Here is an 18,041-nt window from a genome sequence, read left to right on the forward strand (position 1 = left end):
GAGCCTGTGTGCTGCAACTACTGAAGCCTGCACGCCTAGAGCCCATGCTCCGCAACAAGAGAAGCCACCGCAATGAGAAGCCTGCACTGAGCAATGAAGACCCAATGCAGCCAAAAAAAAAAAAAGACCTGGCACAGCCAAATAAACAAATATTTAAATATATTTTTTTAAAAAATAAATGAGAACTCAGAGTCTTTATTTTTAAAACAAGTATAATAATCTATCTCAAAAATTTAGCTGAAATAATATATATGGAAGTCCTTTACAAATTTCAAACAACTAAACAAATTTTTACCTAATTAGTTATGCATAACCAGGTGCTAAATAATGCGCTATAAAACACATAAAAGCTCCACAGAAATCAGAATAGTCAGAGACGGTGCCATCTAAGGCCCTTGCTCATGCCATTACCCTCTTCCCCCTTGTCTATCCAAATCTAACCTGTCCTTCAAGGCCAGCCTCAACCACCATCTTTGCTGTGATGCCCTCCCTGCCACCCACACCCCTTCCTTTCTTGTATCTTGTCCCAATTATGTATTCTGAAGGCCTTTAGCATGCACTTGCCATACAACTTCTCTTATGTTGTTATCTTTCTGATAAATAACTTTTACACTATTGTTTACTTTTCAGAGGTTTACATAATCTCCTCAATTGAATTATAATTATTTCAGGGTGGAAATCATGTATCATTCTTCTTTCTAATCCACACAGCATCTAGGGCACTGTTATATATTTAGTAGATACTTGATACTTATTGGTAGGATAAATGAATAAATGAATGAATAATACAATGAACAATAAGTGAGGTAAACGTTAAGCTAGCTCTTATAGGACTGCTTAAGGAAAAAAAGGACACATTTCAGGTAGAAGAAATAATGGCACAAAATGTATTACAGAGATGAGAATTAACAGTGTATGTGCATGTGAAGGCATGTTTGTGTCTGTGTATGTGACACAGGGTTGGTTATAAATTTGGCTAAAAGAGAATTTTGTATTGGGAAACAATGAGGTATAAAAGAAGGAAAGAAGCCACCTTAAATGATAGGCTAAAGAAATGAATTTGCTCTACTAGATAATAGTGAGCCACTATATTTTCTCTGCTTCCTAGTTATGAATTTTAGGTTTAAGCTAAGCAGTGGAGGTAACCAAAATTAAGAAAAGGAACTGAAGTATTTAATTATGAGATGATATAACATCTGGTATTTGCTTTAAAATATTCCAGGGAATTCCCTGGCTGTCCAGTGGTTAGGACTCTGCACTTTCACTGCCAAGGGCCCAGGTTTGATCCCTGGTTAGGGAACTAAGATACCACAAGCTGCAGCGTGGCCAAAGCCAAAAAAAAAAAAAAATAAAAAGGTAAAATATTCCAGGAAAAATGCAGAGGAAATAAAAGCAAGATTGGTGAACTGTTGGTAATTGTTGAAGCTGGGTGATGATGGGTACTTAGGAATTCATTAAATTAAATGTTCTACTTTTGTGTTTAATAATTTCCACTAAGAAAAGGGGTGGGGGGAAGTAATCCCAGTAAAAGGGTAAGAGTTTAGGTCACAGCATAACTTGTTACAACTTATAAAACAATTATGTACTCTTGTGTGCACTGCCCCCCAAAAATATAAAGAAAAGAATAGCAGTGAGTGACTTCTGAAGGCAAGTAAGACAGAAATAGGGGGTATTGGTTAATAAACAGTGTTAATATAAGGACAAAAGAATACTGTGTCACAAAACTCTGAAGGGAACACAATGTGTTGGTGCCTGCAGTCAAAGCTACAGTGTTAGGAGGAATATCTGTCTGCTATGCTGAAAGACCTAGAAGGATGAGACGTTGATACAGTAGTCAAAATAGATGACAGTTTGCACGGGGTCAAAGAAAGGAATTATTGATGACACTTTGCATATGCTTATGGTGGTCACAACTATAATTTATAAAGGACCTAAAGTACCCTGGGAGAACTCACAAAAGAAGACAGCGCTGGCAGACAGCAGAAACAAGAACTACAATCCTGCAGCCTCTGGAACGAAAACCACATTCACAGAAAGATAGACAAAATGAAAAGGCAGAGTACTTTGTACCAGATGAAGGAACAAGATAAAACCCCAGAAAAACAATTAAATGAACTGAAGGTAGGCAACCTTCCAGAAAAAGAATTCAGAATAATGGTAGTGAAGATGATCCAGGACCTCGGAAAAAGAATGGAGATCAAGAAGATGCAAGAAATGTTTAACAAGGACCTAGAAGAGTTAAAGAACAAACACCTAGAAGAATTAAAGAACAAACAGAGATGACAATACAATAATTGAAAAGAAAAATACACTAGAAGGAATCAATAGCAGAATAATTGAGGCAGAAGAACAGATAAGTGAACTGGAAGACAGAATGGTGGAATTCACTGCCGCGGAACAGAATAAAGAAAAAAAAAAAGAAAACAAATGAAGACAGCCTAAGAGACCTGTGGGACAACATTAAACGCACCAACATTCTCATTATAGGGGTCCCAGAAGGAGAAGAGAGAAAGAAAGGACCTGAGAAAATATTTGAAGAGATTATAGTTGAAAACTTCCCTAACATGGGAAAGGAAATAGCCACCCAAGTCCGGGAAGCACAGAGAGTCCCAGGCAGGATAAACCCAAAGAGAAACATGCCGAGACACATAGTAATCAAACTGACAAAAATTAAAGACAAAGAAAAATTATTAAAAGCAACAAGGGAAAAACGACAAATAATATACAAGAGAACCCCCATAAGGTTAACAATTGATTTCTCAGCAGAAACTCTACAAGCCAGAATGGAGTGGCACGATATATTTAAAGCGATGAAAGGAAAGAACGTACAACCAAGATTACTCTACCCGGCAAGGATCTCATTCAGATTCGACGGAGGAATCAAAAGCTTTACAGACAAGGAAAGGCTCAGAGAATTCAGCACCACCAAACCAGCTCTACAACAAATGCTAAAGGAACTTCTTTAAGTGGAAAACACAAAAGACAAAAAGGACCTACAAAAACAAACACAAAACAATTAAGAAAACAAACATATCGATAATTACCTTAAACGTGAATGGATTAAGTGCTCCAACCAAAAGGCACAGGCTCACTGAATGGATACAAAAATAAGACCCATATATATGCTATCTACAAGAGACCCACTTCAGACCTAGGGACACATACAGACTGAAAGTGAGGGAATGGAAAAAGATATTCCAAGCAAATGGAAATCAAAAGAAAGCTGGAGTAGCAATACTCATATCAGATAAAATAGACTTTAAAATAAAGAATGTTACAAGAGACAAGGAAGGGGCTTCCCTGGTGGCGCAGTGGTTGAGAGTCTGCCTGCCGATGCAGGGGACACAGGTTCGTGCCCCGGTGCGGGAAGGTCCCACATGCCGCGCAGCGGCTGGGCCCATGAGCCATGGCCGCTGAGCCTGTGTGTCCGGAGCCTGGCTCCACAATGGGAGAGGCCACAACAGTGACAGGCCCACGTACCGCTAAAAAAAAAAGAAAAAAAGAGACAAGGAAGGACACTACATGATGATCAAGGGACAAATCCAAGAAGAAGACATTACAATTATAAATATATATGCACCCAAAGAGGAGCACCTCAATACATAAGGCAAATGCTAACAGCTATAAAAGAGGAAATCGAGAGTAACACAATAAAAGTGTGGGACTTTAATAACACCTCACTTACACCAATGGACACATCATCCAGACAGAAAATTAATAAGGAAACACAAGCTTTAAATTACACAATAGACCAGATAGATTTAATTGATATTTATAGGACATTCCATCCAAAAACTGCAAATTACACTTCCTTCTCAAGTGCACACAGAACATTCTCCAGGATAGATCACATCTTGGGTCACAAATCAAGCCTCAGTAAATTTAAGAAAATAGAAATCATATCAAGCATCTTTTCTGACCACAATGCTATGAGATTAGAAACCAATTACAGGGGAAAAAACATAAAAAATACAAACACATGGAGGCTAACTAATACACTACTTAATAACCAAGAGATCACTGAAGAAATCAAAGAGGAAATAAGAAAATACCTACAAACAAATGACAATAAAAACACAATGACTCAAAACCTATGGGATGCAGCAAAAGCAGTTCTAAGAGGGAAGTTTATAGCAATATAAGCCTACCTCAAGAAGCAAGAAAAATCTCAAATAAACAATTTAACCTTACACCTAAAGGAACTAGAGAAAGAAGAACAAACAAAACCCAAAGTTAGTAGAAGGAAAGAAATCATAAAGATCAGAGCAGAAATAAATGAAATAGAAACAAAGAAAACAATAGCAAAGATCAATAAAATTAAAATATGGTTCATTGAGAAGATAAACAAAATTGATAAACTTTTAGCCAGACTCATCAAGAAAAAGAGGGAGAGAAAAAAAAAATAAAAAAATAAAAAAAAAAAAAAAAAGAAAAAGAGGGAGAGGACTCAATCAATAAAATTAGACATGAAAAAGGAGAAGTTACAACGGACACTGCAGAAATACAAAGCAGCCTAAGAGACTGCTACAAGCAACTCTATGCCAATAAAATGGACAACCTGGAAGAAATGGACAAATTCTTAGAAAGGTATAACCTTCCAAGACTGAACCAGGAAGAAATACAAAATATGAACAGACCAATCACAAGTAATAAAATTGAAACTGTGGTGCTTCCCTGGTGGCGCAGTGGTTGAGAGTCTACCTGCCGATGCAGGGGACACGGGTTCATGCCCTGGTCCGGGAAGATCCCACATGCCACGGAGTGGCTAGGCCCGTGAGCCATGGCCGCTGAGCCTGCGTGTCCGGAGCCTGTGCCCCGCAACAGGAGAGGCCACGACAGTGAGAAGCCCACGTACTGCAAAAACAAAACAAAACAAAACAAAACAAAACAAAACATTGAAACTGTGATTAAAAATCTTCCAACAAACAAAAGTCCAGGACCAGATGACTTCACAGGTGAATTCTATCAAACATTTAGAGAAGAGCTAACACTTATCCTTCTCAAATTCTTCCAAAAAATTGCAGAGAAAGGAACACTCCCAAACTCATTCTATGAGGCCACCATCACCCTGATACCAAACTCAGACAATGATACTACAAAAAAAGAAAATTACACACCAATATCACTAATGAATATACATGCAAAAATCCTCAACAAAATACTAGCAAACAGAATCCAACAACACATTAAAAGACTCATACAACATGATCAAGTGGAATTTATCCCAGGGATACAAGGATTCTTCACTATATGCAAAGCAATCAATGTCATACACTATATTAACAAATTGAAGAATAAAAACCATATGATCATCTCAATAGATGCAGAAAAAGCTTTTGACAAAATTCAACACCCATTTATGATAAAAACTCTCCAGAAAGTGCGAATAGAGGGAACCTACCTCAACATAATAAACGCCATATAGGACAAACCCACAGCAAACATCATTTTCAATGGTGTAAAACTGAAAGCATTTCCTCTAAGATCAGGAAGAAGACAAGGATGTCCACTCTCGCCACGATTATTCAACATAGTTTTGGAAGTCCTAGCCATGGCAATCAGAGAAGAAAAAGAAATAAAAGGAATACAAATTGGAAAAGAAGAAGTAAAACTGTCACTGTTTGCAGATGACATGATACTATACATAGAGAATCCTAAAGATGCCACCAAAACTACTAGAGCTAATCAATGAATTTGGTAAAGTTGCAGGATACAAAACTGATGCACAGAAATCTCTTGCAGTCCTACACACTAACAACAAAAGATCAGAAAAAGAAATTAAGAGAACAATCGCATTCACCACTGCAACAAAAAGTATAAAATACCTAGGAATAAACGTACCTAAGAAGGTAAAAGAACTATATTCAGAAAACTATAAGACACTGATGAAAGAAGTCAAAGATGACACAAACAGATGGAGAGATATACCACGTTCTTGGATTGGAAGAATCAATATTGTGAAAATGACTATACTACCCAAAGTAATCCACAGATTCAATGCAGTCCTTATCAAATTACCAGTGATATTTTTTACAGAACTAGAACAAAAATCTTAAAATGTGTATAGAGACACAAACGACCCCAAATAGCCAAAGCAGTCTTGACGGAAAAAACGGAGATGGAGGAATGAGACTCCCCAACTTCAGACTATATTACAAAGCTACAGTAATCAAGACAATATGGTACTGGTACAAAAACAGAAACATAGATCAATGGAACAGGATAGAAATCCCAGAGGTAAACCCACGCACCTATGGTCAACTAATCCATGACAAAGGAGGCAAGGATATAAAATGGAGAAAAGACAGTCTCTTCAATAAGTGGTGCTGGGAGAACTGGACAGCTACATGTAAAAGAATGAAATAGAACACTCCCTAACACCATACACAAAAATAAATTCAATATGGATTAGAGACCTAAATGTAAGGCTGGACACTATAAAACTCTTAGAGGAAAACACAGGAAGAAAACTCTTTGACATAAATCACAGCAAGAGCTTTTTTGATCCACCTCCTAGAGTAATGGAAATAAAAATAAACAAATGGAACCTAATATAACTTAAAAGCTTTTGCACAGCAAAAACGAAACTATAAAAAAGACAAAAAGACAACTCTCAGAATGGGAGGAAATATTTGCAAATGAATCAATGGAGAAAGGATTAATCTCCAAAATATATAAACAGCTCATGCAGCTCAATATTAAAAAAAAAAAAAACCCAATCAAAAAATGGGCAGAAGACCGAAATAGACATTTCTCCAAAGAAGACATACAGATGGCCAAGAAGCACATGAAAAGCTGCTCAACTTCACTAATTATTAGAGAAATGCAAATCAAAACTACAATAAGGTATTACCTCATACTGGTTAGAATGGGCATCATCAGAAAATCTACAAACAAATGCTGGAGAGGGTGTGGAGAAAAGGGAACCCTCTTGCATTGCTGGTGGGAATGTAAATTGATACAGCCACTATGGAGAACAGTATGGAGGTTCCTTAAAAGACTAAAAACAGAATTACCATATGATCCAGCAATTCCAGTACTGGCCATATACCCAGAGAAAAGCATAATTCAAAAAGACACATGCACCCCAATGTTCACTGCAGCACTATTTACAATAGCCAGGTCATGGAAGCAACCTAAATGCCCATAGACAGACGAATGGATAAAGAAGATGTAGTACACATATACAATGGAATATTACTCAGCCATTAAAAGGAATGCAATTGGGTCATTTGTAGAGACGTGGATGGATCTAGAGACTGTCATACAGAGTGAAGTAAGTCAGAAAGAGAAAAACAAATATCGTATATTAACGCATATATGTGGAACCTAGAAAAATGGTACAGATGAACTGGTTTCAGGGCAGAAATAGAGACACAGATGTAGAGAACAAACGTATGTACACCAAGGGGGGAAGTGGCGGGGGAGGGTGGTGGTGTGATGAATTGAGAGATTGGGATTGACATATATACAGTAATATGTATAAAATGGATGACTAATAAGAACTGCTGTATAAAAAAACTTTTTTTAATTAAATAAAATTTTTTAAAAAACGAGTGCTTCAGGCTTCCCTGGTGGCGCAGTGGTTGGGAGTCCACCTGCCGATGCAGGGGACACGGGCTCGTGCCCCTGTCCGGGAAGATCCCATATGCCGCGGAGCGGCTGGGCCCGTGAGCCATGGCCGATGAGCCTGCGCGTCCGGAGCCTGTGCTTTGCAGCAGGAGAGGCCACAACAGTGAGAGGCCCGCGTACCGCAAAAAAAACACGAGTGCTTCTCTAATACCCACCAATTTTTTTTGTTCTAAAAACATGTAAGGAAATCCATTCTGAAGTTTTTGCTTTTGGTTAAAAATTTAAGTTTACGACTATGCTATTATTATAGAGTTAATAAACCTATCTCATTATCTCATTAATTAAAGCTCAAAGCACTAGATTATAAGAAAATAATAATAATATAATATAATATAATATACATTAATGATATACTATTATTAATATTAATATATTATTATATATTAATAATATTATATAACAATAATAATAATCTAGCTCAAACCACTAGATTATAAGAAAATAATCTGTAATGCTCAAAGGTTTACACAGACATCAACAAAAATAAAACTACTTACCATAAGTGATCAATAGAAGGACAAAAGGAATATTTTTAAATAGGTTCCTTATTGATTTCCCATAGGAATACTCTCCAGGGGGACTGTCTTGGAGAACTGCTTGAGCCTGGCTTGGTGGATACTGAGGTTTTTCTTTGAATGCTGGAAACATACATGAAAAGATAATTCAATATACAAGTCTTCTTTAGTGAGCAGACTAAATTAAGTTTAAAAAGGTAGTAAAAGTCTTTTATAGTAAGGCTTTTCATTTTCACTAATTTCTAAGTGAAGAATAGTTTGATATTATCATCTCAACCCTCTGAGATGGACTAAAACTCAGAGATTTGGCCAATTCACAGAACTGAACTGTAAAACCATCAATACTATGACACAATTTTGCCCAGTGATTATTCTGTTTTTAGTTAAGCAAGATTAATTTTTATTATATTAAGTATTCAACAATTCTATTTCTAAATTTGGTTCAATCCGTAATTAGAGGTAATATCAGATATGAGCAAGCCAGTAAATTGAGCTTTTAGAGGACTGTCTTGAGTTAGTACCTATTTTCTTCTGAAATTTGATAGAAAGTTTATCATTTGATGCAATTACCCCTCTAGAACTGAAAAGGTCCATGTGGATTCATGGGAGCAGAGCTAGGTCCTGCTTGCTGACTCACTTCAGCTGCATATGGAAAATCTAGGGGTAGAGCTGGGAGACATAAAAGTGTGATACATAGTTTCTGATACTGTAAGTTCTAGCACTGCCCATTACTATGTAGTTAGAGAAAGATCGCACAGCCTTCTCAGCCAGATATTTAGAGACTGCCCTTTTGCTGGGCAGGGAAGGATCTACTAATTTCCTGCCATAGATGGCTAGGCAGAGATTTCTGTAGGGTATGGCTAGCCAGGAGTCAAGACTTTCTGATAGAAGATCTGACCTGCTAAGAGTGGTACATCAAAAATTAAAATCCAGTTTTAGTACTGACTCAAAATTTTAAACTCAAATACATACAGGAAAAATGCTGTATTTCACTGAATCTAAAATGGTCTGAGGCTGGCACTTAATGATCTTGGCAGGCATCAGCAGAAGGTTTTCACATAACCATACCTGAATTGACACCAGTGTTACATGCCATTGATTTTTTTTATTGTGATAAGAACATTTAACTTGAAATCTACCCTCTTAACAAACTTTTAAGTGTACAATAAGTATTGTTAACTATAGGCATAATGTTATACAGCATATCTCTAGAACTTATTCATCTTAGACGCCATTGACTGATTACTAAAGGCACCTCAATTTCAGAGACGCCATGAAAAACATGTACACTTCAGAATCAATAAAGTAGGGTAAATTCAAAAGCCAAAAAGAAGGTAAATGGATTCAGAAGAAAGTAATATTTTCTAAAATATTAGAATTTCCTCCTTCTCTTTCTCTCTCTCTCTTTTTAAATAGTGGCTATTTCTTTCTTCCAACAAAGCAGCCTGCTTTGTAGTTTGAAAGTGGTCTAGATCTGATGGACCTGACTGTCAACTGTAATCATGTAGAAATTTTTTAAAAATACAGATTTGGGGATTCTAGAGAAGGCTCAGTGAATCAGAACCTCCAGAACAGAACCTTAGAACTGTATTACACAAAACTCAACGCTCAGCCAGGTTTGAAAATCACTGCAAAAGCAAGAAATGATTCTTAAAACTTGCACACAATATTGTAATTCTCTTAATTCTCCTGTTTGCTGCTAAAAATAAAAAATTACAGCTCTTTGCTCACCAAAACATGGATTAATTATGATATAAATAAAACAACAACTAGACTTCTATTTTTATAGGTCTTACAACTAATTGAAGCGGAGACATAACTCATATTTACTTTTTAATATCCTTATATTGGAGGACTGGTAGACATAAAACGTTTTAAGTGGTTGCAATCCCTCCCCTTCCTTTCACCCTATCTGCTCCTTGCACTGTTGAGGACGCCTGTTGTCCTCCCCTGAAAGTCTCTTTGCATCCTAGTTAAGATAGGAGATATCTCTCTTTATTAATATTGGTAAAACAGAACTCACATGTTGTAAAACAAAGTTTCAGAATGTAAAAACTATGCTTACAACGTAGTCATGGGTATTGAATGAGTCCTAAGTCTCTTACTTAGATTTTTATTTACTACAATAAAATAAGTCTAAATGGCTCAGATCTGAACTCAAATGCAAAATAAAAACAAGTTCTGGTAGTCTTTAATTCCATTAGACTTGTTTTCTGAATACAAGTGTTATGTCTTAGTTTCAGGAAGTTAACTGCTTTCTTGGACAAAATCAAGATTTTATCTACCAGCTACACAATATAGTAAAGTCAGGCTTAAGTCTATAAAGAAAAAAAAAAAAAAGAGGAACAAAAAAACCATTGGTCTATGACCCTGTTTACGCCTCATTGCTCCTTTCAAAGGATGAAATATGGCTTTTTCTTTCTCCTTTGAAACCGAAAAATAGACTTCTAACTTCTCTTCTCCCCACCAAAAAGTTGTGCAAATAAAATAATTAACTAATAAAATAATTAATTAGTAAAAGTTATTCTCCACCCTTAGCAATAGGAATGGAAAGTAGCCAAAGGATTTTGGGCACCACATTCAAACTTTTTCTCCCATGATGAATAAATAACAAATCTATTGTGTTTAGGACCACTTCTATTTTTTGAAATCAGGTTATAATATTATCTTTTGATTTCATTATTTGTGCTTTTGTGATTCAAGCGGACATTACACATATTAATTTATTATAAGACAAACACAAGTTTGAATCCTGGCTCTGCCTCATCTCACTATATGACTCGAAGAAATCAATTCCTGCTTCTCAGCTATTGCTTTCTCATTCATAAAATGGAGATAATAACAACAAGCTGGTATGAGGACTACATGATATGTGTAAAAGAATTTTGTAATTATTGAGTACTACACAAAATACATTGTCTTTTTGAGGAATATTTATTTTTAAAAATCAGAGACTTTTCAGGGAATTCCCTGGCAGTCCAGTGGTTAGGACTTGGCTTCCACCGCAGGGGGTACAGGTTGGATCCCTGGTCAGGGAACTAAGATTCCACATGCTGTGCAGTGCAGCCAAACATAAATAAATAAATAAATATTTAAAAATAAAATAAAATCAGACTTTTCTCAGGGCTTGAAATTCTTATACACTAAGTAAAACGTACTTCTATTAACAATTTATAATAGGAGCCAATATATAAATATCCTGAATATAAGAATCAAAAATAAAATTATACATGCATGTTTTATACTCATGTATTTAAATACCTTAATATTAAATATTTTGACTGCCATTACTTTTGGTTTCTGTCATCCACTCATTTTAGTGAATCAGGATGATAAGGATTTTAACTGACATACTTAAGTGATATAGTTTACTGCTCTGCATAAAAAGAACAGCTTTCAAATACAACGGCATTACCACTTATACAAGAGGAATTGAAACAAATAATCAGACTAAGTAAAAATTAAAATGATATATTTGTATATGTAACATTTTATTAATGGAGTTAGATTGCCCAGGCTCAAATTTCATCTTTAGCATTTATATACTAACTGTGACCATGGGTAAGTTAAATTTACTTAAATTCTGTGCCCAGTTTCCTCATTTATAAAATGGGAATGATAATAATAGTACCGCCCTTATAGGGCTTTGAGGATTAAATGAAATATAGCATGCAGTTGTGCTTTTAAACATGTTTGGTACATATCAATCAAATGTTAGAGACTGTAATAGTATTCTCCCAATAAGAATGGGGTATTAGCGTGAAATTCAGTGGAAGGTTGGGCTTAATTCCTAGAAATGTTAGATGGATTACACTTAGGGAGGGTAATAGGATTACATGACATGAACCCTCCTCAAGTTAGTATTTTAGGAAGACTTCTGAATACCAGTTTGGTATATGTCACATTGCTGAAAAGCATCAGCACAAAACTAAATTATTTTATAAGATTTGATCGGGCTTCCAAAATATGTATGGGTAGAATTTAGAAGGAAGTAGCATTGTCTCTTAGTAATTAAGGAACTATAAGAAAGTTAGGATTTTTAAAATAATCCATATTTTCCTTAATAGCAAATATTTAGGTATAAGGAAAACAGGTAAATTTTTAATTTAAACGTCACAATTTTCAACCTAGACTTTCATATCACAACTGTATATTATCTTGCTTTTATACTATGCTTAGTATCATAAGATTAAGTTTATAGGTCACCAAGCAAAACTTGACAATGAGCTTTTTTTTTTCCTATTCTATTTCCATTCCATTCACCCCCCATTTCCATTTCCACTGTCTACTCATAAGCCATGAGTACGTAAATAATTATGTACATGAATAGCTCTCTTTTATTTCTTAAATAATACAGGGTGATACGCCAATGGTCATACCTATGTTTTTTGTCCCACTCCTTTGACAAATAAAAATCTTATATTTGTAGCATCTCATATATATATATATGTTTAAATACATGTGTCTTATATATAATTTTTTTTTCTTATATATAATTTTGTATCTATAGATATCTTATATACAGTCTATTACTCTCACTTCTTCCAAAGAGACAAGCAATTGAAGACGATAAAAAAAGGAAAACCAGAATTTATGCAAAGATACATAGCAATCAAAGGAAAGAGAATTATATATATATATATATTTCTTTTTTTTTTTTTTTTTTTTTTTTGCAGTAAGCGGGCCTCTCACTGTTGTGGCCTCTCCCGCTGCGGAGCACAGGCTCCGGACACGCAGGCTCAGCAGCCATGGCTCACGGGCCCAGCTGCTCCACGGCATGTGGGATCTTTCCGGACCAGGGCACGAACCCGTGTCCCCTGCATCGGCAGGCAGACTCTCAACCACTGCGCCACCAGGGAAGCCCGAGAATTTTATATTTTAATAATCCCTATTGCTAATGGAAGATCCATTTATGCAAAATGTATATAAACTATATCTCATACTTCATCTAGCACATCAAATATGGCTACCAGAAAAGTAGATATAGGAATTTGTTTTTTAAAAATATAGATTTCTTTTAAAACCTTGTTAAACTGACAAAATAGTACAAGGGATAATTTATCCTTTTTCAGTAGTCAGCACACAGCAAATATGCCACTCCCTAACAGAAACATAAAAACCAATCATAGGTAGATTGGACATGTCAGAATATTTTAAATGCTACCATGAGAATATTTTGTTCATTATCTTAAGGAAAATTAAAAATATGTGGGCTGAGTTTCCTATCCCTGGGTCCAGCAGTTCATCTCTAAAGGCATCTGTGGTGGTGCAGTGGTTAAGAATCCACCTGCCAATGCAGGGGACACCAGTTCGAGCCCTGGTCCGGGAAGATCCCACATGCCACCGAGCAACTAAGCCCGTGCGCCACAACTACTGAGCCTGTGCTCTAGAGTCCACGAGCCACAACTAGTGAGCCCACGTGCCACAACTACTGAAGCCTGCACGCCTAGAGCCTGTGCTCCACAACAAGAGAAGCCACCACAATGAGAAGCCTGCGTACCGCAACGAAGAGTAGCCCCCGCTCGCCACAACTAGAGAAAGCCCGCGTGCAGCAATGAAGACACAAATCAGCCAAAAATAAAATAAAATAATTAAATAAGTAAAATTTAAAAAAATAAAGGCCTCTCTATCAAAACACTCCATAGTCTTTAACATACATTTTCTTTGAAAACTGAGGATTTTATATCTGGTGATCATAAAAAAAAAATTGCATTTTTCATTACTGTTATAACCATGGTAAAAATTAACATATAAAATTTAAAACTCCAGCTATAATGAAATTTAATTATAAATTTTAATGATTGAAAGATGGCCTTTCAACTTTAAAGTTCCTTTCTTCTTCAAATCAATTTAAGATATACTGAGTGCCCACAGGGCAATATTATAGTTATGTTAGCAGCTCTATTACTTAAATAAGCCTCACCTATTCTTTTCCCTGAAATCAAAATTGTTTCCCATTAAAAATAAACTTTAAAAAGCAGACCTTCCCAAACCTTCTTCCAAACTGATGATGGCTGCTTGCAGCTGATTTTGACTGACTGCTTCAAGAGACAGGCCCGGACGAGAGGACTCGGGGACGAGTGGTGGCAGCAGTGCTTTGCTGGAGTGGCCTAACAAGCAGATAGTTGCCACAGTTTGAAATTCTGCTGAACAGCTTGCTGCTGCCCAGGATCATTCACTGGTCAACATTTTCAGATCCAGTTAACTGTTAAATTGGGGATCCCTAGAAGGATTTATCATTTAAAGGAAGGTTGTAGCCTATTCGCATCATTTCAAAGCACGACAAGAACTTGTTCCTGGCGAGGTTAGTGTAAGATGCAGACACATAGACGGATAGGCAAAGAGGAGGCAGGTAATATGTTTGAAACCAACAGTTATCAGGAAAGAAAAGTTAGTAGGGAGACAAATGAGATGAATTAGTCTTCAAACCCTTTACAATATTAAAACGGATGTAGCGGACCATAACATAGCCTTAGGCGGTAGCATTCATTACCTAAACAAGAAAGTGAACAGCAAGAATGAAACAAGCAAATAGCACTTGAGATATTACCAGTACAAATTTTCAGGGTTGGTTATTTTTATTTTCATATGTTTGTCATGCACTTATCTATATAAGCTTTAGGGAAAATAATTCACTTACCAATTACCGTTAAAATAAATAAAAGTGTGGAGACAGCTGAAGTTCCATAAAACATGGTACTGATATTACAAGCCAGCAGTTGTGTGTTATTCTGTGTGTTCGGCACCAAAACTGGTGGCAGCAAAAAGCCAACTGCAGTTCCAAGCTGTAAAATAAACAGTCCTGTTAATTCTTTCTTCTTATTATAAGAGAAAAAAAAGTAATCAACATAAAGACAACCACTATTGCAAGGTCCTTTTGTAAGCTCTAAAGCACCATGTTCTAATGTCTTTTTACCATACCATTAAAGGAAAATTGTTGTCAAATGTCTTCCCTAGTTAATAAACATTTACTAAGCTCCAACCATCCAAATGATGCTGTTATAAAGTTGTGTAAGACACACTCCTTACCCTTTGGCTACTTACAATAAAAAAGGAGAATAAGGGCTTCCCTGGTGGCGCAGTGGTTGAGAGTCCGCCTGCCGATGCAGGGGACACAGGTTCGTGCCCCGGTCCGGGAGGATCCCACATGCCGCGGAGCGACTGGGCCCGTGAGCCATGGCTGCTGAGCCTGCGCATCCGGAGCCTGTGCTCCGCAGCGGGAGAGGCCACAGCGGTGAGAGGCCCGCGTACCGCCAAAAAAAAAAAAAAAAAAAAGGAGAACAAAAATACACACATATACACAAAAAAATGCTGAGAAAAGACAACATACAAAATGGGAGAAAATATTTGCAAATCATATATTTGATAAAGATCTACCATCCAGAATATATAGAGAGCTCTTACAACTCTACAACAAAAAGACAAATATCCCAATTCAAAAATGGGCAAAAGACCTGAATAGACATTGCTCCAAAGAATATGTATAAATGTTCAACAAGTACATGAAAAAATGCTCAATATCATTAGTTATTGGGGAAATGCAAATCAAAACCATACCCACTAGAATGGCTATAATTTTTTAAAAAAAACAGAAAGTAACAAATGTTGTCATGATGTGGAGAAATTGGAACCCTTGTACACTGCTAATAAGACTGTAAAACAGTGCAGTCACCATGGAAAACAATTTGGCAGTTCCTTAAAAAGTTAAACATAGAATTACTGTATGACCTAGCAATTCCTCTCTTGGGTATATACCCCCAAACTGAAAACAGGTATTGAATATTGTGCATGAATATCCGTAGCAGCCTGATTTGCAATAGCCAAAAGGTGGAAAACAGCAAATTGTCTATCAATGAATGAATGGATAAACAAAACGTGGTATATCCATTCAATGAAATATTATTTAGAAAGAATGAAATACTGATAGATGCTGTAACATGGATGACCTTTGAAAACTTGCTAAATGAAAGAAGCCAGACACAAAAGGTCACATACTGTATGATTCTATTTATATGAAATATCTAGACTAGGGAAATCCATAGTGAAAAAACAAATTAGTGGTTGCCAGGGGCTAGAGAGCGGGCAATGAGGAGTGACTGCTTAGTGGGAACTGGGTCTTCTCTGAGGGTAGATGAAAATGTTTGGGAACCAGATATAGGTGATGGCTGCACAACATCGTGAAGGTACTAAATGCCACTGAGCTGTACACTTTAAAATGATTAATTTTTTATGTGAATTTTACCTCAGGAAAAAAAAAATTAGGCCGACTATGATCATCACAACAAGAGAAATAAAATCAAAGTATTAAAGGAGGATCAGTGGAGGGAGATTTCAGATTCTTTGGGGGACGGAGGTGAGACAGAAGGGCCCAAGATAGGTTTCAAAGAGGAGGCTGAGGCAGAGAAGTAACATTTACCAAATATTGCATTTGCTCCCTATAAAAAGCTGGATAGAGACAGTTAAACCGGTAATTACAAGTGTAGTAAGAGCAGTACTGTGATGAGAGGTAGAGTGCCATGACTGGGAAGATCATGTAATTGATCATTCAAGCAAGAACACTAGTTAGAGTGAAAGGGACCCCATGAGCAGTTGTACTGGACAAGATGTACACCTGGACTATTCTAGGCCAGTTGGAGCATATGGTCACCTTAGCTAAGAGAGTACTTTAGAGGAGCACCCTGTATAGACGTGGGGTTCAGGAAAAATTTCTGAAGGCACAAAGATCTGAATAAGAAATTAGAGTTAGCCAAGTGAAATAGAAACGTTCCCAGTCAAGTAAGTCAGAAAGAGAAAAATATCGTATATTAACACACATATATGGAACCTAGAAAAATGGTACAGATGAACCGGTTTGCAGGGCAGAAATTGAGACACAGATGTAGAGAACAAACGTATGGACACCAAGGGGGGAAAGCGGGGGTGGGGGTGGTGGGATGAATTGGGCGATTGGGATTGACATGTATACACTGATGTGTATAAAATTGATGACTAATAAGAACCTGCTGTATAAAAAATAAATAAAATAAAATTCAAAAAATATATATATGTTCCCAGTCAAGGGGACATCATGTACAAAGGAAGGAGAGAGCATGGCCTTGTGAGAAACTGTAAGTAGTGCACAAGTCCCCTCAGAGCAGAGCAAGTCTGTATATGAGGAATGGAGGCTGTGCAGAGAGGTGATGCTGAGGAATTGGCAGGAGGCAGAACTGGAAGGTCTCACTTGACACTTAAGAGAGTTTGAATTTTTTCCTAAGGGCAATGGAAGACACTGCAGAGGGCAAGGGAGTGTCCAGGACAGATGTGCACATTAGAAAGACCACAATGGATGAATGTGGAGAATAGAGGGAAGAGAGCAAGAACTGCAGATAGGAAAATCAGTTAGCAAGCTCTAGGTGAGAGCTACGGGTGGCCAAGGCTAAGATGGTGGCAGTGGAAATGAAGAGTAATGAGCTGGGAGACAAGGTAAATTTTGATTGGTGGGGTCATATGGGATAGTCAAGTGGAAATATCCAGCTGACCAGTATCTACATAAGTCTGAAGCTCATTAATTTATTGAATAAATTTTTATGGAGAATCTACAACGTGCCAGGCACTCTAATGAATGCTGGACATTCAGACGATGTGCCTATTTCATGAAACTTACAACCTAATGGTGGGGATCGGAGAAGAGTAATAATTAACAATTAATATATAAACATAAATATATCAGACAGTGATAAGCACTACATAGAGGATTAAAGTACAATGATGTAATAAGCCAGTGACTGGGCAACTCTAAATGGGATCCTCAAGAAATGCCACTGAATGATATTTAAAATGAATTTAAACTGAGAGCTGAATGATAATAAGGATATAACAATGTGATCTTAGGAGGAAGAACATTCCAGACAGAGA

At 36.7% G+C, this 18,041-nt stretch overlaps 1 protein-coding gene across 9 annotated transcripts in view; it reads right to left on the bottom strand.

The window, feature by feature from the left end:
• FLVCR1 (FLVCR choline and heme transporter 1) overlaps positions 1-18,041 on the bottom strand; it is a 38,418-nt gene that overhangs the window by 17,183 nt on the left and 3,194 nt on the right. For 5 of the 9 annotated variants that reach the window (XR_010941267.1, XR_010941268.1, XM_067728991.1 and 2 more), the window contains exons 2-4: positions 15,192-15,458; positions 14,788-14,932; positions 8,130-8,270 (exon numbers count right to left, since the gene is read on the bottom strand). Coding sequence is in view for 5 of the 9 variants with exons in the window: in XM_067728991.1 (XP_067585092.1) it covers positions 8,130-8,270; positions 14,788-14,932; positions 15,192-15,458 (553 nt within the window). In the remaining 4 variants the exon portion in view is untranslated. Of the gene's footprint in view, positions 1-4,729; positions 4,855-5,401; positions 5,546-8,129; positions 8,271-14,130; positions 14,258-14,787; positions 14,933-15,191; positions 15,459-18,041 lie in introns of those variants that run through there. The other 4 variants (XM_067728994.1, XM_067728993.1, XR_010941270.1 and 1 more) reach the window with 3 other exon arrangements.

Source organism: Pseudorca crassidens, chromosome 2, assembly GCF_039906515.1.
Source record: "Pseudorca crassidens isolate mPseCra1 chromosome 2, mPseCra1.hap1, whole genome shotgun sequence".
In the NCBI taxonomy this organism is placed as follows: Eukaryota; Metazoa; Chordata; class Mammalia; order Artiodactyla; family Delphinidae; genus Pseudorca; species Pseudorca crassidens.